Raw genomic sequence first — 20,981 nt, 5'->3', positions numbered from 1 at the left:
GCGGTTCCAGGCCCGGGCGCGGGCTACTGACGCCATCTCTAGGGGCCTAGAGTTGCTAGGAGAGCTGCTGGTTGCCAAGGCAACCCGCCCTGCCCCGAACACGTGCAGACGACTAGGTTTGGGCCCCGCAGCGATGGGGCGTCTGGGGTGCAGCTGCCCCTGCCAGGCGGGCGTCCCGGGATGGGGCCTCCGCCGAGGGTCCAGGGCATGGAACTCCACTCGGAGTCGAAATGGATGAGCTATGGCTATTGGGATCAACACGGCTAGGACTCAAACCAGGTGCTAAAAAATATACAAGGTGGGTACTGTTATAATAATACTTGTGTCAGGGCGCGGTGGCTGACGCCTGGGATCCCAGCACTTTGGGAGGCTGAGGCAGGCGAATCGCTTGAGCTCAGGAGTTCAGACCCGCCTAGCCAATATGACGAAACCCCGTCTCTACTAAAAATACAAAAATTAGCCAGGCGTGGTGGCAGGTGCCTGTAATCCCAGCTACCCGGGAGGCTGAAGCAGGAGAATCGTTTGAGCCCGGAGGTGGAGGTTGCAGTGAGCCGAGATCGTGCCACTGCACTCCAACCTGGGCGACAGAGGGAGACTCTTGTCTTAAAAATAAATAATAATAATTAATTAATTAAAAAAATAAAAATTAGCCGGATGTGGTGGTATGTGCCTGTAGTTCCTGATACTCCAGACGCTGAGGTGGGAGGATCGCTAGAGCCTAGGAGGTGGAGGTTGCAGTAAGTTATGATCAAGCCACTGCACTGCAGCCTGGGCAACAGAGCCAGACCCCGTCTAGAAAAAAGAAAAAAAAAAAGCACGCTTTCAAGTCACCCAGTAAGTTAAGCGCTTCGCAGCCATATTAAGGATGATGTACGTTGCCTCAGGAATCCAAAGGTGACAAGCAAAGAAGGTGCACTCTTCCTTACTGGTAGAAGATTGTATTTGTTTCCTATTTCTGCATAACAAATTAACCCAACATTTAGCAGCCTAAAAGAACATTTATTTTCTCATGGTATCAGGAAAGTGGGTGTGGCTGAGCTCTGTGCCTTTGCCTCAAGGTTTCAACAAGTTGTGGTCAAAGTGTCTCCCAGGGCTGTGGTTTCATCTGAAAGCTTGTCTGGAATGATCCACTCACAAGCTCACATGCATGGATATTGTAAGGACTCAGTCCTCCAAAGTCATTGGAGAAGGGCCTCAGCCTTGCTGGCTGCTGCCCAAAGGCCACCCTCAGTTCCTTGGTACATGGGCCTCTCCACAGGGAAGCTCACAACACTGCAGCTGGCTTGCCTTAGTTGGAGCAAGTACACACAAGTGGGGGCACACACAAGACGCACGTCACAGTCTCCTTGTACCCTAATATCAGACGTGACTTCCCTGGGCTTTTGCCATATTCTGTTCATTAGAAGTCGACTGGGTGCAGTGACTCACACCTGTAATCCCAGCACTTTGGGAGGCTGAGGTGGATGGATCGCTTGAAGTCAGGAGTTCAACACCAGCCTGGCCAACGTGGTGAAACTCCATCTCTACTAAAAATACAAAAATTAGCCAGGCATGGTGGTGCACCTGTAGTCCCAGCTACTCGGGAGGCTGACGCGTGAGAACCAATTGAACCCGGGAGGTGGAGGTTGCAATGAGCTGAGATCATGCCACTGCACTCCAGCCTGGGAGACAGAGCAAGACTCTAGCTCCAAAAAAAAAAAAAAAGTGAATCATGGCCAGGTGCAGTGGCTCAGGCCTGTAATCCCAGCACTTTGGGAGGCTGAGTCAGGAGGATGGATGGACACCAGGAGTTCAAGACCAGCCTGGGCAACATAGTGAGACCTCGTGTCTACTAAAATAAAAACAGAAAACTAGCTGGGTGTGCTGGCGCACGCCTATAGTCCCAGCTACTTAGGAGGCTGAGGTGGAAGGATTGCTTGAGCCTGGAAGATGGAGGCTGCAGTGAACTACGATCACACCACTGCACTCCGGCCTGGGTGATGGAGTAAGACTCTGTCTCAAAAAAAAAAAAAAAGGAAAAGAAAATTTTTTCATTTTTATTTTTGGAAATTAGAAATTGATACGGTTTGGCCATGTCCCCACCCAAATCTCATCTTGAATTGTAGCTCCCATAATTCCCATGCATTGTGGGAGGGACCTGGTAGGACACAATGATATCCCAGTGGCACTGAGCACTCCTAGCACCCAGAGCATGGCTCCTAAATACCATCCCCCACGAACATGGACCAGGGCTTCTGGGAGAAATGGCTGATCCCAGGGCTGTGGCAGGGTGAGCACAAGATGGGCCCTGAATAGGTAAATCTGAATATCCTTTACAAGATAGCCGTGTAAGGCTAATTTGGGGTCATCCTCACACATTGTCAGATGATACCCTTGTAAGGCTATCTAGGGTCATTCTCACATACTCTTACGTTATGTCTTACACCCGGCTTTTTTGGTTGTTGAGTCTTCCAAGGACAAGGACTGTCTCTCCATTGATTTGCATCTACTATTGTACCTTTCATGAAACACACATTTTTCTCTCTTTTCTTCCCAAAATAAAACTTCATGAAACACATTTTAAAGTTTTATCCAATATAGGTCTTACATGTCTTAAGTTTATTCCTATGTGTTTTATCTTTATTGCCACTGTAAATGGGGTTTTCCTCTTCCGTTACATCTTCTGATTATTGTTTGTGGGAATGAAGGCTTTTGATCCTGTGTGTTAGTTTTACATCCTATTATCTTACTACATTCTTTTATTGTTTGATGAGGTATGCATGTTTTATAATATTAAGAAGTTATATCACTCACTTCCTACTTTATTGAACACTAAATTATTGATGTCTGAGATATGAAACTTTTGTTTTGAGACAGAGTCTCACTGTGTTGCCCAGGCTGGAGTGCAGTGGCACAATCTCGGGTCACTGCAGCCTCCATCTCCTGGGCTCAAGCAATTCTCCTGCCTCAGCCTCCTGAAAAGCTGGGACTACAGGTGTCCGCCACCACGCCAGGCTAATTTTTGTATTTTTAGTAGAGGCAGGGTTTTACCATGTTGTCCAGGCTGGTCTCAAACTCCTGACCTCAAATGAACCACCCACCTTGGCCTCCCACAGTGCTGGGATTCCAGTTGCTCACCACCACACCCAGAAAATTTTTGTTTTTAGTATAGACAGGATTTCACCATGTTAGCCAGGCTGGCCTCAAACTCCTGACTTCAGTGATCTGCCCGCCTCCGCCTTTCAAAGTACTGGGATTACAGCTGTGAGCCACCGTGCCTGGCCGTTACTAACTGTTTTCATGAGACTGTGAACCATAGCTGATCAGTCCAACTGTTGCAAAATACTTTCAACCATCTCCCAAGGATCTCTGGCCTCAAATTGGATTAAGCTGGCTTTTCTCATTTACGGCAAAGCTTAAAGTGATACCGCTTTCTCCACTTCTCTTTCTTCCTACAAACTTCATGACACGCCCTGGATGCTTGTTGTCTGTTTACGCTAGATTCAGTATCTAACGCATCTCGTGTTGTCAGAACACGTGCAGCACTCACTTCAGCTGTGTTCTTGGTAGGCCCCGGAAGGCCAAGACTGGTTGGGTTTCTGACACCTGAACAAGTTTAGGAATCACTGCTTCAGACAGAACTTCCAAGATTTACCGCCAAAAGACCCAGCTGTGTAGCACAATGGAAAATGGGCTTGGACCCCCACAGAACAGAAAATCAGAGGCTGCGAATGACTGACAAAGTGTGGGTGCCACAGAAGTCCTGGGGAACTGAGTCAACGCCCAGCCCAACAAGTGGCCCAAATCACCCCAGCAAATGATCACACCGCTCAGCACTGTGCACTGACCCTGGCTCGCCGAACAGCCGATTTTATCTAGAATGTCTTACACTTTCTTCCCAACTGCCATAGAAACAGTAACCTTTCTAATTGCTCTCATTCTCCAGGGACTGTTCGAGTGCAACCAGAAGAGGGAAACGCTGGCCCATGAAGAGCCTCCTCTGAGTGGACTGCTGTTTCATTTTTTTCTTAAGATTCACCACAGCACAACTATCTGCAAAAATAGCTTTAGTGTGGAATGAAACATCCAGAATGCGGGCCGGGCGCGGTGGCTCATGCCTGTAATCCCAATGCTTTGGGAGGCCGAGGCAGGCAGATCACAAGGTCAGGAGATTGAGACCATCCTGGCTAACACGGTGAATATCCCCATCTCTACTAAAAATACAAAAAATTAGCTGGGCGAGGTGGTGGGGGCCTGTAGTCCCAGCTATTCGGGAGGCTGAGGCAGGAGAATGGTGTGAACCCAGAAGGTGGAGCTTGCAGTGAGCCAATATCATGCCAGTGCACTCCAGCCTGGGTGACAGAGTGGGACTCTGCCTCAAAAAAAAAAAAAAACAAACAAACAAACAAAAAAAACATCCAGAATGCAAAATTAGAGAGCTGCTCTAAAAAGTGTTTTTTTTTCTTTTTTTTTGAGGCAGAGTCTCACCCTGTCACCCAGGCTGGAGTGCAATGCCACGATCTCAGTTTTCATGCTGAGACAGGGTTTCATCATGCTGGCCAGGCTGGTCTCGAACACCTGACCTCGTGATCCGCCCACCTCAGCCTCCCAAAGTGCTGGGATTACAGGTGTGAGCCACCGCGCCCGGCCGAAAGATCCTCATTCTTAAGCTTAACATTTGGGAAACTACGGCAATTTCAGCCACTGACCTATTTTAGGAACTCATTTCAGAGCTGATCTTTCAAGTGCAGTCTTAGGCTTACAGAAAAGAATACATCCGGAAGGTTAATGAAGAGTACATTTAAAAATATCCCCGACCCCTTTTAACTTTGTTAACCTAGAGAAACCGAGTTAGGATTGACGGGCTGGTTATATCCGTCCTTCCTGTGACACTGCACCTATATTTCTCACCAGGAATGCTGGACGCTGTCAACCCTCTGACTCAAAGGCCTTTTGGGGACATCTTGTGAAAATGTTTGATACTGCAGCCCGTACACCAGAAAGAGAAACAGCAGCCAGGCTCCCAGGATTCCGTCCAAAATGCCGGGCACCAGGGGCGACAGCGTGGCCCTGGGCCCTGCCCAAAAAACCCAGTGATGCCAGCCAAAGCCCAACTCAGACAAAGGAGAGCCCCCACGGCAGGCGGCAAGGACGCTTCCCAAGACGTGCTTCCCCCGCTATAGGCAGGTGGGGTGACGACGGGAGATGCCAGGCACAGGATTGCGAGCCTGTCCAACCCAGCGAGAGAAAACGTTCAGCATCTGCAAACATCTGCTCCCACGACCGCACCAGCCCAGGTCCAAATCCGCTTCTGAAAAGGCAGGGCTGGTGACCTCCACGGTTCACTCTGACGCTCCAGCCAGCGGGGCCACGGCCGACTCGCCTGCTCTCGGTGACGCTCCAGTCAGCGGGGCCACGGCTGACTCGCCCGCTCTCGGTGACGCTCCCGTCAGCAGGGCCACGGCCGACTCGCCTGCTCTGACGCTCCAGCCAGCGGGGCCACGGCCGACTCGCCCACCCTGAGTGATACTCCAGCCAGCAGGGCCACGGCCGACTGGCCCGCTCTGAGTGACACTCCAGCCAGCGGGGCCACGGCCGACTCGCCCACCCTGAGTGACACTCCAGCCAGCGGGGCCACGGCCGACTGGCCCGCTCTGAGTGACACTCCAGCCAGGAGGGCCACGGCCGACTCCCCTGCTCTGACGCTCCAGCCAGCAGGGCCACGGCCGACTCGCCTGCTCTGAGTGACGCTCTGGGGACACCTTCATTTCCATCAGGGAGGCTTCAGGTTCCACCAACTTTTTTTTTGAGAAGGGTCTCGCTCTGTCATCCAGACTGGAGTGCAGTGGCACAAACATGGTTCACTGCAGCCTTGAGGTCCTGGGCTCAAGCAATCCTCTCACCTCTGTCTCCCAAGTTGGTGGGACTCCGGGCATGCACCACCACACCTGGCTAATTTTTGTATTTTTTGTAGAGACGGGGTTTTGCCATGTGGCCCACGCTGGTCTCGAACTTCTAGGTTCAAGTGATCGACCCGCCTTGGCCCCCCAAAGTTTTCGTCTTACAGGCCTGAGCCACCACGCCTGGCCTTGCTCTTAAGTTTTATACTTCAATACTCCGTCAAATCGAAGACAGAAAACCCAGCGCATGAACCAGGCGCTGCCCCTCCCCGCTGAGAAAACGTGCCAGGGCTGTTTGGCCTTTGGTGAGAGTGCTAGACAACGCCATCCAACAGAGACAGCACCAAGCTGACCACCCAGTTTCCAAATTTTGAGCAACCACAGTAAAACCCAGCAAGTGAAATTCATTTTAATGCTTTATTAACCTAGCATATTCAAAATATTATTTCAACATGTAAATATTTTTTAAACAAGTGAAATTCATTTTAATGCTTTATTAACCTAGCATATTCAAAATATTATTTCAACATGTAAATATTTTTTAAACAAGTGAAATTCATTTTAATGCTTTATTAACCTAGCATATTCAAAATATTATTTCGACATGTAAATATTTTTTAAACAAGTGAAATTCATTTTAATGCTTTATTAACCTAGCATATTCAAAATATTTCAACAATTTTTTTTTACTCTTCAGGCCTTGGTTTTATTTGCATTTCTAGAAATATACACACACTTCTAACTCTGTGCTACAAAAATTATACAGCAGTCCCCGTTTATCCTCTGGGGATCTGTTCCAAGCCTCCCAGTGGATGCCTGGACCCCACTCTACAATAAAGGCAACATGGAAACAATACTTTTAGCAGTGAGTGAGAGAGAGAGAGAGAGACAGATAGACAGACAGACCGATAGATATTTGGTATTGTCTTCAAAGCCCAGTGTGTTTTGGATACTTTTTTTTTTTTTTTTTTTGAGACAGAGTGTCACTCTGTGGGCCAGGCTGGAGTGCAGTAGCACAATCTCAGCTTACTGCAACTCCTCCTCCTGGGTTCAAGTGATTCTCCTGACTCCCAAGTAGCTGGGATTACAGGCATGTGCCATCACGCCTGGCTAATTTTTGTGTTTTTAATAGAGATGGGGTTCACCATGTTGGCCAGGCTGGTCTCGAACTCCTGACCTTGTGATCCGCCTGCCTCAGCCTCCCAAAGTGCTGGGATTACAGGTGTGAGCCATCGCGCCTGGCTTTTTTTTTTTTTTAATGAGACAGTCTTGCTCTCTGTCACCCAGGCTGGAGTGCAGTGGTATGATCACAGCTCACTGCAGCCTTGACGTCCCCAGGCTCAGGTGATCCGCCCACCTCAGCCTCCTGAGTAACTGGGACCACATGCACACACCATCATGCCCGGCTACTTATTTTTTTGAGATACTTCATCTTACTACATTGCCCAATCCTGTCTCAAACGTCTGGGCTCAAGCAATCCGCCCACCTCAGCCTCCCAAGGTGCTGGGATTCCAGGCGTCAGCCACTGGGCCCGGCTGGAAACATCTCAATTTGAACATTAAATTATCAGAACATTGTTTTTTAAGACTTTAAAAATTAAAAACATTTTTTCATTAGAACACCTCACCTGCAAATTCAGTTCACATACCCAGGTTCCTAATGTACCTAAGTTTTCCACTGACTGAACCAAGTTAGTGGTTTTTAAAGTTAACCACACTGAACACTGTGCCGTCTGCACTCTCACTGCTCCACAGCACACATGGCTGGCAGTGCTGGAGAGGCAGGGAAACGGCTTGTCCAGGCGCAGTCCCAGACCAGACATGTCACCCAGGCAGCTCCAGGTGTAAACCTGAGTCCATCTCAGACCACAGAATCAGGGCCTCGGGGTGGGGTCCAGCACCCTCCCGAAAGGAGCCCTGTGTTTTGACACAGGCTAGGGCTTGGGAACTGCTGGCCTAGGACAGACCCCATGAAATAAGCACAGAAACAGTCACATGTCACCTAGTGTCAGGGATGTGCGTGGTCAGGTGATTGCACTGTTGTGCAAACACCCTAGAGTGACTGACACAGTTCGACGGTCCGGCCTCCTCCACACCTAGGCTGTAGGGCGTAGTCTGTGGCTCCCAGGCGACAAACGTGTGCAGAGTGCGAGCGCGCTGAATGCTGTGGGCCACTGTGGCACGGCGCTGCGTGTTTGTGCTTCTAAACCTAGGCCTGGTGCGGTCCAGCCTGCTGGGAGGATTACATCCCAGCATTCTGTGGGACTGAAGGGTGACCAGCTTGTTTTTTTCGAGATGGAGTCTTGCTCTGTCACCCAGGCTAGAGTACAGTGGTGCGATCTCGACTCCCTGCAACCTCTGCCTCCTGGGTCCAAGCAATCTTCGTGCCTCAGCCTCCCAAGTAGCTGGGATTACAGGTGCCCACCACCACGACTGGCTGCTTATATTTTTAGGGGGGACGGGGTTTCACCATGTTGGCCAGGCTGGTCTCAAATTCCTCCAAATACCACAATGTACCCCATCAATATGTACAATTATGTCAATTAAAAGTAATAAAAGCAAACAAGTTTGTGACAAATTGAAATAAAAAGGTAGAGTAAAAATACAGCATCATCGCGTGGTCTGTCGTTGACAGAAACATTGTTTGCCTGACTGCAGGTCTGATCACCTTTTCATACAACGGAAACAATACAAACCCTTTCCGTGACATTTTTAGATGGTGAAACCAGAAAAAAAAATGCAGTGGCTCGTGTTTTTGTGAACTCTCAGCGGAATGCCTGGGTGGGCACATCTGGATGGCCAGGGCAGTTCAGATCAGGACGGAACTCGGGGGCATTTTGTTTCACCTTATTCCAGCACCCTCTAAGTTCCCAGGAAATCACTGCACTCTTGACGTGCATAGCGGCTGTCAGTATAAACCTAAGACCAGTATTTATGTTACCCGTGTTCATCGCTTCACAAAATCAGACAGTGGTGGAGAGTGTCAGGCCACGAAGGGTGCATCTGTCATCTAAGCCACGAAGGACTGTGGACCTCACACCCCACCCTCCCTCCCCTCCCGCACATTGTTTTGGCTTTCTGCTCTTCAATCCTATCAAACCCAGTTTCCTGTAATCTCCAGTACTTGAGGAAGCCCTATCCTGCCATTGTCGTTTTAAGTCACTTCTGGAAGTTTCCACTGCTTTGTCACTGGACAGAGCCATCTTCAACACGTGGCATTTTGCAGCTTTGCTGGTGCTGAAATCACATCCAGGTGCAAAGCAGCTGTCTCTCAGGCTGGCTGGCTGCTGACAACCGTGCTTTTTTGTTTTTTGAGATCGAGTCTGTCTCCCAGGCTGGAGGTTCAGTGGCACAATCTCGGCTCACTGCAACCTCCGCCTCCCAAGTTCAAGTGATTCTCCTGCCACAGCCTCCTGAGTAGCTGGCATTACAAGCGTGTGCCACCACCACACCTGGCTAATTTTTGTTTTAGTAGAGATGGAGTTTCACCATGTTGACCAGGCTGGTCTCCAACTCCTGACCTCAGGTGATCCGCCTGCCTCCGCCTCCCAAAGTGCTGGGATTACAGGCGTGAGCCACTGCGCCTGTTTTAAGAAGTTGGCTGTGGCAGGGACAATTGGTCCAGGAAGACACACCACCTCTCACACAGCGAGTCCTAGCCCCTTGGAGGTCAGGAGCAGGCACAGCCGTGCCTCAGGGAATGTGAGTAGTGCCTGTGGCCACCGCTGGACAAGAACCCTCAGCCAGGCAGGTGATGTCCTTCCCCCTTCTCGGCCAGAGGGCCACATCGTTACAGAGGCAACATGGTGAAGAGCCCACAAGTGAGCCGTCTGGTGTTTGCTGGTTTTGAACTCCTGACCTTAGGTGATCCACCCACCTCGCCCTCCCAAAATGCTGGGATTACAGGTGTGAGGCACCACGCCCAGCCTAATGTGTGTATTTCAATGGGAAAGTTTCAAGGTTTCAGGCTATTTGCCATTAGAAGTACGGGGGTACCCGAGTGCGGAAGTTTTCTAGAGTGGAGATAACCCACACGGCAGCACGGATGGGAAGGACCTAATCACTCTACTTTCCACCACAAAGAAAGAACAGCTCTCTTCAGGTTTGTCTTGAATGACACAGAAGTGTTGGTCTGAAGATCTTGGAGGGCAGAAAGGTGTTTCAGAAACCAGCTCTGCGACGCTGCTGCTGCTGAGAGCTTGTGGAGTGAGCTGCTTTTGTAACCTGGGGCCCCGGTCCTGTGTCCTTCATCCACCCTGAAGTCACACCACTGGAGCATCGCGTCACACTGTAGTTACACACGCAGCCTTTCCGTGGTCACCACTGAAGAGCTGCAGCACCCCACACAGACCTAACTGCGTTCACATGAGCCGGGTGAACCAGTTGAGTCGCTGGGCCAGCCCTCCAGGAGCCAGGGCGAGGAAATCTCCTGACGGCTTGGATTCAGAGGCTGTCATGGGTGAACACCTACAGAGAGGGTGGATGGTCAGCTCAGCCTCCACGTGCTGACCACAAGAACCCACACAGCTTCCTGCAGGTAAGCGACTACCACCGACCCAGCCCAGGGATGGACACAAGACACCACCAGGTACAACAGCTTAGCAGATGCAGATGCCTCCCAATCTGACAAATATTAGCATTATGAGTTGAATCATATCCCCACAAGACATGCTGGAGCCCTAGACTTGGTACCTCAGAGTGTGACCTTCTGTAGAGACAGGGTCTTTCCAGAAGTCACAAGTCTTTAAGGGATCACGAGTGTGGGATCACATGACCAGCATCCTTACAAAAAGGGGAAGTCAGGACACACACAGAATGCAGCGTGAAGATGAAGGTGGAGACGGGGGTTGTGCATCGACCAGCCCTGAGATGCTGGGGAGAAGAAGCCGATGCTCCCCGCAGGCCTCAGAAGGGGCCGGCACTGCCGACACCCTGCACCTGGACTTCCAGCCCCCAGAACTGTGACAGAACCGATTTCTGTGGTTTGAGCCGCCCAGTTTGTAGTACTTGGTGACGGCAGTAGTGGGAAATGAGAACCAGAATCAACCTCAGCATTCAACTTTATTATAGTCCCATCTCCCTGAACAAACAAGGTCAGCAGTCAGTGTGGGCCGGTGCTCGATGGGGCGCCGCCTCCCACTAGAGTGCAAGCTGCTTCCACGCAAGCTACTGCGTGTTCCAAGCCATCGCAGCTGAGTCTCTTCTCACCCGGCTTTGACAGTAGGGCGACTCCCGTGTCTGCAGCTGTGGTCCAAAGGGTGTCTGTGCTGGATACAGAAGTTGCCGTGACACTGGGCACATGCCATCTGCAGCATCTCTTTCTTCTTGCAGCCCTCTTTTGAGCAACGGTACGTAAAAATCTGAGAGAGCAAAATGACTTCAAGAAGTTGTTCTTTTTTTGGAGACAGGGTCTCGCTCTGTTGCCCAGGCTGGAGTGCAGTGGCTCAATCTCGGCTCACTGCAACCTCTGCCTCCTGGGCTCAAGTGATTCTCCTGCTTCAGCCTCCCGAGTACCTGGTACTGCAGGTGCACACCGCCACGTGCAGCTAATTTTGTCTATTTTAGTAGACATGGGGTCTTCCCATGTTGTCCAGGCTGGTCTCAAACTCAAGTGAGATCCTCCCACCTTGGTCTCCCAAAGTGCTAAGAATACATGTGTGAGTCACTGTGCCGGCCTTAATAAGAAATTCTTTTAACAGCCCCCAGTAAGAACATTCACATTTAAACTAGATATGGCTCCTGTCTGCACAGAGTACAGATGCAAAATTTCATTTGACCATCTCAGTGCAGGTAAGAACAACATGGGGCCGGGCACGGTGGCTCATGCCTGTCATCCCAGCACTTTGGGAAGCCAAGACGGCTGAATTGCCTGAGCTCAGGAGTTCGAGACCAGCTTGGGCAACACGGTGAAACCCCATCTCTACTAAAATATAAAAAATTAGCCAGGCATGGCAGCGTGTGCCTGTAATTCCAACTACTCGGGAGGCTGAGGCAGGGGAATTGCTAGAATCCGGGACGCAGAGGTTGCAGTGAGCAACCTCGCGCCACTGCACTCCAGCCTGGGCAACAGAGCAAGACTTTGTCCCTTTAAAAAAAACAAATAAATAAAAGCCAGCATTGAAGCTGGGATTCCCGTGAAGATGGCCCGGAGGTACTGCTGGGAGGACAACAGACAGCAGCAGCCAGGAAGCAGGGAGTGGGAGGGAAGGAGGCCAAGCACAGGTGACAGGCAAGCCCTACAGAGGCACTGGCTCCACGAGCTCTGGGACAGGGGAGGTTGTCCCCATCAAGGAAAATATCTATCATGTTCCTGTACCCAGTATTTTTTTTTGGTGTCAGGGTGTAGGCAGCCATGTAAATTCCTAGGAGTCAGAACTCCAAAAGGGGAAGGCGGCAAGCAGAGTGGGGAGGGTTCCAGCAGCAGGGGGTGGCCCTCCGGCCAAGGCAGGCAGGCATGGCCATGCTGAGCGACCATGCAGGAGGGACCCATGCAGGGATGCAGGCAGAACAGACCATCCCCGCCCACAAGGGCGGGAGCAGAGTGGGCCAGCAGCAGCCTGGAGGGCACACCTGTGCGAGGGCCTTGCGGCAGTGCTAGGTGAGCCCCCACCAAGGGAAACTGTGTCGTGTGGGAGAAGTGGGTACGCCAGAGAGAGCTGTGGTGTCTCAGAGGCTTAAGAGACCTCCAAAGGCTGAGGGTCCCAGGACACAGTCACAGCAGGGGGAACCAGACAGGGCCAGAAAGGGGGGGACCAGAGCAAGCTTCCGTACAGAGGGTTTTGTGTGGCAAACCAAAGAACACCGATTTTATTCTCTATGTTTGAGACTAAGAGTTACTTGGTTTATGGTAATATAATTGTAAAGTACCGAACATCATATACTAAGATAGTTTGTAACCACCAACCAGGACCCGTGACTAGGAACAGATTAAGCCTGACAGTAGCCAGCTCCCTAGAGAAGCTCCTTGAGCTGGGTGTGGTGGCTCACGCCTATAATCTCAGCACTTTGGGAGGCTGAGGCAGGCAGACCATGAGGTCAGGAGTTCCAGGACCAGCCTGGCCAACACAGTGAAACCCTGTCTCTGCTGAAAATACAAAAATTAGCTGGATGTGGTGGCATACACCTGTAGTCCCAGCTACTCGGGAGGCTGAGGCATGAGAATCGCTTGAACCCAGGAGGCGGAGGTTGCGGTGAGCCAAGACGGCACCACTGCACTCCAGCCTGGGTGACAGAGCGAGACTCTGTCTCAAAAAAAGAAAAAACAGGCCGGGCGCGGTGGCTCAAGCCTGTAATCCCAGCACTTTGGGAGGCCGAGACAGGCGGATCACGAGGTCGGGAGATCAAGACCATCCTGGCTAACACGGTGAAACCCTGTCTCTACTAAAAAATACATAAAACTAGCCGGGCGAGGTGGCGGGCGCCTGTAGTCCCAGCTACTCGGGAGGCTGAGGCAGGAGAATGGCGTGAACCCGGGAGGCGGAGCTTGCAGTGAGCCGAGATCCGGCCACTGCCCTCCAGCCTGGGCGACAGAGCGAGACTCCGTCTCAAAAAAAAAAAAAGAAAGAAAGAAAAAACAAAAAAAAGAAACGAAATGCACATGAACAGAATGGATCTAGAAAGCCATGTGAATTCTCCGTCTCAGGAGGTAAACTAGTAAATTCCAGTCAAGAACGATGAACCTGACCTGGGATCCCTCATATTAAAGAACATTTATAAAACTCAAAACTCAGGCCGCTCGCAGTTTAGCACAGGGACAATGCAGCCTTAGGTCTCAACTTTTCTACTTTGTATATCAACCATTGAGACTAATTTTCAGGTAGAAAACTGACTCTTCCCAAGGAAAAACCAGGCTTCTCGGATGAAGGAACTGAGGTGGGTTCTGTCCTTACCTTCTCTTTCTTCTTCCCAGGATGAGAGTCACAGTGTCTGTCAATGTGATTGCTAACCACCACGTCTGGTATCTGGCCCTTTTTCACTGGGATGGGGGTATTACAGAGTGGGCATACCGGAACCTGAACATCCTAAAAATAACAAAGGTAAGATGGCATCTGAGACTCATACAACCTACACTCACGAAAGTTTTAAACGGGTACTCCTGCGCGGCACACACAAACACAGAGCACAAAAACCGGTCTCCCGAGCCCTCTGACACAAAGCATCGTTGGGTCACGGATTAGCGGCAGCTGTCTCTAGAATGTGGGCATCAGCTGCCCTAAGGAGTCTAGTGAAATTTCAACGAATGGACTTCAGCCGACTGCAGAAACCAACTGGGGCCATCTCAGGCTGGCACCGCCCAGGTGAGAGCAGAGCCTGCCCAGACGCCTCCACAGGGAGGAGATGGAGGGAAACACGGACCACAAAGACCCTCCAGCTCCCCTCAATCACCAACGGCCTGATCCCCTCTGCGGTTTCCCGGCGGCTTCTATGTACCTGGAAAGTTGTTAGTGCCCAGATGAGGCCACGTGTAACCAGGGCGAGCTCCCAGGCACTAACAACCATCACTGGCTGCAGGCAAAGGTTGCAGGGGCTCTGAGGGGTGGACTGCCCAGCAGCTGAAGGCCCAGCAAGGCTAAAAACCTGAGCCAGGACAGGAGTTGATGGAAAGGCCAATGAGAAAACTGAGGTGGCAACCGACATCAAACGGGTGACAGGTGATCACAAAATTATGGGCACGCCATCTGCAGCCCGAGCTGGGAGAGTCACAGGTGGTGGTGCTCCCTCATTTGGTCAAATGGAGAAATAAAGTATTAGTAAACGGTCTCCAGCCAGACCTCTCCCATGCCGGGGCAGGAAGGCGCAGTGGGAAGACACGCTGGGCAGTCTGGCTTAGTCATCCGTGCCTAGTAAACGCAGGGAATGTGAGTCACTCTCCCCACCCTCGGTGATGACCTAAAAATGGCTGGAGGGTCAGACCCTGGCCAACACTGGTCAGAGCACAGAATGCTGGGCCACCCACATTACCACCGCCACCAGGGTCAAGCGGCAGAGTTCACCAAAACGAACTGTGACCTAACCAGAGACAAAGCGAACATGGGCTGGGAACCATCTGAAAAGTCAACAACAGAAGTCTCAAACCTCTGGACTCGGGGGCAAGCTCATGTCCTTAGAGTCCTCTTTCAGTTTCTACTGTGTACTCTGGCAGTCACCAAAGTACGACGTCAGGGCTGCAGTTATTCAAATAAATAAGCATATTTACTGCCTTCCTGATTGGCTTCCAAGTCAAATATTAAAACCTCTCTTGCATCCCGTGAAGACACAGCTATGGTGTAACGGATCAAAGGAACCATGTATTTGAACATCTTTTTTTTTTTTGAGATGCAGTCTCGCTCTGTCGCCCAGGCTGGAGTGCAGTGGTTGGATCTCAGCTCACTGCAAGCTCCGCCTTCTGGGTTCACGCCATTCTCCTGCCTCAGCCTCCTGAGTAGCTGGGACTACAGGCGCCCGCCACCATGCCCGGCTAGTTTTTTGTATTTTTTAGTAGAGGCGGGGTTTCACCGTGTTAGCCAGGATAGTCTCGATCTCCTGACCTCGTGATCCACCCGTCTCGGCCTCCCAAAGTGCTGGGATTACAGGCTTGAGCCACCGCGCCCGGCCCTTGAACATCTTAAGTAAGCCTGGAACACAAGGTTACAACTAAGTGACTCCATGAGTCCCTGACAACAGGATCTCAGTTGCCTGAGAGTCATCCAACAGAAAGTCCTGTGAGGGCAGAAACGTTCATCTGTACTGCCTAACAGCGGGCACGTGAAACAAGGCTAGTGGGATTGAGAAACCGGATTTTAAAATTTAAGTTTCACTGAGTTAGCCACGCGTGGCTAGTCCTACCATACCAGCAAGACAGTGTAGCTTCAGACAGTGAAGATGAGACTCTTTTGAATCAAGAATGAATTACCTTCTGGAATGCAAACGGACACTTATGTGCAGCATATGTAAAATGGTCTTTACAGAAATCTTGTTTACACGCATCACATTTTACTGGAAGAAAATCTAAAACACAAAAAACAGGGAAGTGTTTTAAAGACTGGAACAAAATAATTCTAGATGGGACTATCAAAGTGTTTACCTACACTGAGTGCTTCCGGCTTATAAGATGGATAGGTCCTCAAGGCCCACACATGCGAAAACAATCCCGGGGCCAGGCTGTCTTCTAGAGAGAGACCCCATTGCATGAGGCATTGCAAGTACTCAAGCAGCACACTGGATCCACTCAGCCCTGCCAGCCCGCTCCCCTGCACCCCGCCTGTGGTGGATGCTAAGTGTCCAACAGAACCTGCAGCAGCGCAGTTCCCAATACTGAAAAGCCAGGAAGCCCAAGACACAATTATCAGCTAATTAACATAACAGTCAGCTTGCCCCCAACAAAATACCATTTTCCATTAAGTCTCTTAAAAGTACTTACCTAGCTGCTTGCAAGTTTTTTCTGAACAATGCTTCCCCAAATCAGGAAACTCCATTATGAGAATAGTACTCAAAACGCTGAGGGCAGAGTTAAGTTTTATCACCTACAAGAATCAGAATAGTTAGGAGGAAAGTTGGACTGCCCTTCAGTCACCAGGATTTACAATTTATAGCTAATGAAAGTCAACAAACGCGCTGCGTGGGGAGCGTTCAATGGAGTTTCAGTACAAATACCAGGTGTCGGCCATTCGTAATCAATCCCATTAAGAGACACGGACTCCTTTCTAGCCCTTTTAATTCCTAGTCTATGAAGCACTCCTTGAACTCGGGTTTCTATTTCAACTCACAATGAGGGGGCGAGAGCCAATTCACACAGCTGCCAGTGATTATTACGATTCTGGTAAATTTTAAGTCACAATTTTATCCATGGAATATACTTGTTGACATAAACAAAACTCTGTTACTTAGGTGCTAAATCACGTTAGCTGACTCCATTATCCAGAGGAGATTTAACTCTGTCCCTCGCCTCTCTGTTCAACTCCCCTAGGCACTGAGTCTGTGAACTTATTCCTCGATGACATCAACCTGGAGTTGATCAGGGAGAAGCGCAAGCTGTTAAGTCACCATGGAAAACAGGCAGACAGCTGGTGAAACTGCTGCACTCGAGAGAGAATTAAGAGGTTCACGAGGTCCCCTCCATGATCTAGTACCCAGCAGCCCTCCTGGGGCCTTTTCCTGGGGCTCACGAGGTTCCCGTCATCCAGTACCCACTAGCCCTCCCGGGGCCTTTTCCTGACCTTCCCATCAGCTCTCTCCACCATCCTGGAGGCCTCCTAGGCTGTCCCCTGTGACTGGAACACTCTTGCCCACAGCAAACGTCTACTCATCCCCTCCCGTCTCGGTTTAAAGCCACTCCAAGCCTCCCCAGTTCCCTCTAAGTTACACACCCGCTACTCAAGGTGCCCCTTAGTTCTTTCCCTGCCCATATTCGCCCACAGTTTCCAACTACGGATCAGTCGCTTTACTATTAGCTCCCCGTGCCCGACACACAGCAAGCGTTCCGAAACTGTTTTGTTCAAGGAATTCACAAGAGTTTGATGTGAATCCCCAGATGATTTTGTTCTGGACGCACAACAGCCGTCCAAGGAAGCCAACACCCTACCCTGGCGGGCCGGGCCTGTAGCAAGAAAACAGACACATCTACGTGGCTGTCGCTCGGCTGGCGAGTTAACAACGATCCCGTCCGACTCGGTACTACGGCCCCGATGGCAGGCCCGGCCCCCAGCAGACAGCCGGACTCCCAGCCGCCAGACCCCCGGCAGGCCCGGCCCCCAACAGACAGCCAGACCCCCAGTAAGCCCGGGCCCCAGCAAACAGCCAGACTCTCAGCAGACAGGCCGAACCCCCGAGCAGCCTGACCTCCCTGGCAGGCCTGACCCCTAGCAGACTCTGGCCCCGGGGGACAGCGTAATCCCGGCCCCGTACCTGGCTCTCGTGCGGGACCCAGGCACCTGCGGTGAGTAACAGATGGAGGAGACAGAAACGCAGGTGTCCTCCTTCGTAGTCGGCTCCGGGTACCGAAGCAGAAAGAACCTCGACACTGGGACCGAGACGCTGTCGGACGCACACTTACGACCACAGCAAAACGCGACATCGCGCCGCCAGCGGCCTGCGGCCATTTATCTGCAGCCCCCGGACCTGAGAGACGTCTCGGCCTTCGGGTTTCCGGGCGCGCCCCGACGGCGTCTCCCGGAGACCGGCCAATCCCGCCAGGCCGCGGCCCAGTAGCCTCGGCGCGCCTCGAAGACGTCACCAGCCATCCGGCCAATCCCACCCCGCCGCGCCGCGCAGGCCCGCCCACTCCTCGCCCTTCCGCTTCCCTTCTCGAAGCGTCTGGTCGCTTCTCGCAGGCGGCGCGCTTGCTGAGTCACAGTGAGGCGGCTCCGCGCAGGCTCAGTCGGGCGGGCGAGGCGCGGGGAAGCTCTCAGGGCTGCGGCCAGGGTCCTGTGGGGCAGGAGCGCTAGGCTGGCCTGAGGGAGGAGGGCTAGCGACCCATCCGGCGCCTCCCGCCCGGCCCACCCGCCGACGGCCGCGCCTCCTGCGGGTGCCAGGAGGCCTCCATCTCAAAACAACGTGTTTTTAGGTCATTTCAAACTTAGGGAAAAGCTTCAAGAATAATAGCGAAAATGTCAGTGTCCCCAGCACCTGATCCCCCAGTGTAACCCTTTCCCATTTCACCGCGCTGCCCCCGGCCCCCTGGACGGTTATGTGGCCGCGTGGGGTTGACTCTGCATAGGACTGCGGTGTCTGCACAGAACGCCCTGCCCGTAAGGGGCTCCGCCTGGGGAAGACCCTGTCCTGGCTGGGCAGGAGGAGGGCGTGGGCCCAGAACATGGAGACCAGCCTGGGCAATATAGCGAGATCCCATCTCTGCAGAAATAAAAAATTAGCCGACCGAGCACGGTGGCTCACGCCTGTAATTCCGGGCACTTTGGGAGGCCGAGGTGGGAGGAAGGCCTGAGGTCAGTGTCTCTCATGACCGTGTGAAGATACCACCAAACAGCCTTTGTGTGAGCAACCAGGCTGTTTATTTCACCTAGGGGCAGGCGGGCTGAGTCCTAAAGGAGAGTCAGCAAAGAGTGATGGGATTATCATTAGTTGTTATAGGCTTTGGGATAGGCAGTGGAGTTAGGAGCAATGTTTTGCGGGCAGTGGGTGGGTCTCACAAAGTACATTCTCAAGGGTGGGGAGAATTACAAAGAACCTTAAGGGTGGGGGAGATTACAAAGTGCGTTGATCAGTTAGGGTGGGGCAGCAACAAATTACAGTGGTGGAATGTCGTCGGTTGAATGTCCTCAGTTAAACCTATTTTCACTTCTTTTGTGGATCTTCAGTTGCTTCAGGCCATCTGGATGTATACATGCAGGTCACTGGGGATATGATGGCTTAGCTTGGGCTCAGAGGCCTGATAGGAGTTCAAGACTAGCCCGGTGAACATGGCGAAACCCTGTCTCTACAAAAATAAATTAACCCGGCGTGGTGGCTTGCACCCCTTGGGAGGTGGAGGCATTAGTCAGCTGTGAACACGCCCTGCGCTAGAACATGGGCAGCAGAGCAGACCCTCCCTCAAACCCAAAAAGCATCATGCTAACGGGATCAGATGGTCGCCTAATCAGTAGAGACTACGCCCATTCAGGTAAGGCCAGACACAACCAGGCACACTCTTTTTTGTTGTTTTGTTTTTCCTTTATTTGTTTTGAGACGGAGTTTCGCTCTTGTTGCCCAGGCTGGAGTGCAGTGGTGTGATCTCAGCTCACTGCAACCTCCACCTCCCGGGTTCAAGTGATTCTCCTGCCTCAGCCTCCCAAGTAGCTAGGATTATAGGCCTGCACCACCACGCCCGGCTAATTTTGTATTTGTAGTAGAGGCAGGGTTTCTCCATGTTAGTCAGGCTGGTCTCGAACTCCTGGTCTCAGGTGATCTGCCCGCCTCAGCCTCCCAAAGTACTGGGATTACAGGCATGAGCTACTGCGCCCAGCTTGCTTTTTTTTAGACAGGGTCTTTGTCATGCACGTCCGTGTGAAGAGACCACCAAACAGGCTTTGTGTGAGCCACAAAGCTTTTTTTTTTTTTGAGGCAGTCTCGCTCTGTTGCCCAGGCTGGAGTGCAGTGGCGCGATCTCGGCTCACTGCAAGCTCCACCTCCTAGGTCCACGCCATTCTCCCGCCTCAGGCTCCCGAGTAGCTGGGACTACAGGCGCCCGCCACCACGCCCAGCTAATTGTTTTGTATTTTTAGTAGAGACAGGGTTTCACCGTGTTAGCCAGGATGGTCTCAATCTCCTGACCTTGTGATCCGCCCGCCTCGGCCTCCCAAAGTGCTGGGATTACAGGCGTGAGCCACCGTGCCCGGCCGCAATAAAGCTTTTTAATCACCTGGGTGCAGGTGGGCTGAATCCGAAAAGAGTCAGCGAAGGGAGATAAGGGTGGGACCATTTTATAGGATTTGGGTAAGGAAAGGAAAATTATAGTTCCTTTAGTGGGGGTTGTTCTCTGGTGGGCAGGAGTAGGAGTCACAAGGTGCTCAGTGGGGGAGCTTTTTGAGCCAGGATGAGCCAGGAAAAGGACTTTCACAAGGTAATGTCATCATTTAAGGCCAGGACCGGCCATTTTCACTTCTTTTGTGGTAGAATGTCATTAGTCAAGGCGGGGCAGGGCATTTTCATCTCTTCTGTGATTCTTCAGTTACTTCAGGCCATCTGGGCGTATAGTGCAAGTCACAGGGGATGCGATGGCTTGGCTTGGGCTCAGAGGCCCAACAGTCTTCCTCTGTGGCTCAGGCTGAAGGGCACTGGGATGATCACGGCTCACTGCAGCTTCCACCTCCCAGGCTCAAGCCGTCCTTCTTCCTCAGGCTCCTGAGTAGCGGGAGCTACAGGTGTGCACCATCATGCCTGACTAATTTTTGTATTTTTTGTAGATAACAGGGTTTTGCTATGTTGCCCAGACTGGTGTTGAACTCCTGACCTCAGGTGATCCCTCTGCCTCGGCCTCCCAAAGCAGTGGGATTAGAGAATGTGAGCCACTGTGCCCAGCTTACTGTATAGTCTTTACTCTTGGTTTTCACCAGAGGACTCAAGGGCTGTGAAAAGAGCAGGACCTCACCAGCTGCACAGCAGTAGTGACTGGCTCCATCTGCTGTCCCT

At 51.6% G+C, this 20,981-nt stretch overlaps 1 protein-coding gene and 1 long non-coding RNA gene across 2 annotated transcripts; one reads left to right on the top strand and one right to left on the bottom strand.

Moving 5' to 3' along the window:
- The first annotated feature begins 57 nt into the window (after nt 1-57).
- LOC140710630 (uncharacterized) lies at nt 58-8,484 on the top strand. Its single transcript, XR_012091735.1, has 3 exons — nt 58-298; nt 3,926-4,174; nt 4,894-8,484. It is a non-coding gene; the product is annotated as an uncharacterized lncRNA (long non-coding RNA).
- Nucleotides 6,435-18,063, bottom strand: ZFAND2A (zinc finger AN1-type containing 2A). The gene is made up of 6 exons (XM_008018885.3): nt 17,763-18,063; nt 16,279-16,381; nt 15,772-15,866; nt 13,769-13,900; nt 11,088-11,239; nt 6,435-10,346 (listed from the first exon to the last, which is right to left on the bottom strand). The coding sequence occupies exons 2-6, from the start codon at nt 16,331-16,333 to the stop codon at nt 10,241-10,243; spliced, it is 540 nt and encodes a 179-aa protein (XP_008017076.2). The 5' UTR covers nt 16,334-16,381; nt 17,763-18,063; the 3' UTR covers nt 6,435-10,240.
- Between the last annotated feature and the right edge of the window lie 2,918 nt (nt 18,064-20,981).

The sequence above is a fragment of the Chlorocebus sabaeus genome, chromosome 28 (genome assembly GCF_047675955.1).
Source record: "Chlorocebus sabaeus isolate Y175 chromosome 28, mChlSab1.0.hap1, whole genome shotgun sequence".
Lineage (NCBI taxonomy): Eukaryota > Metazoa > Chordata > Mammalia > Primates > Cercopithecidae > Chlorocebus > Chlorocebus sabaeus.
Note: the sequence above shows the minus strand (reverse complement) of the source record. Positions and strands in the feature narration are given on the sequence as shown.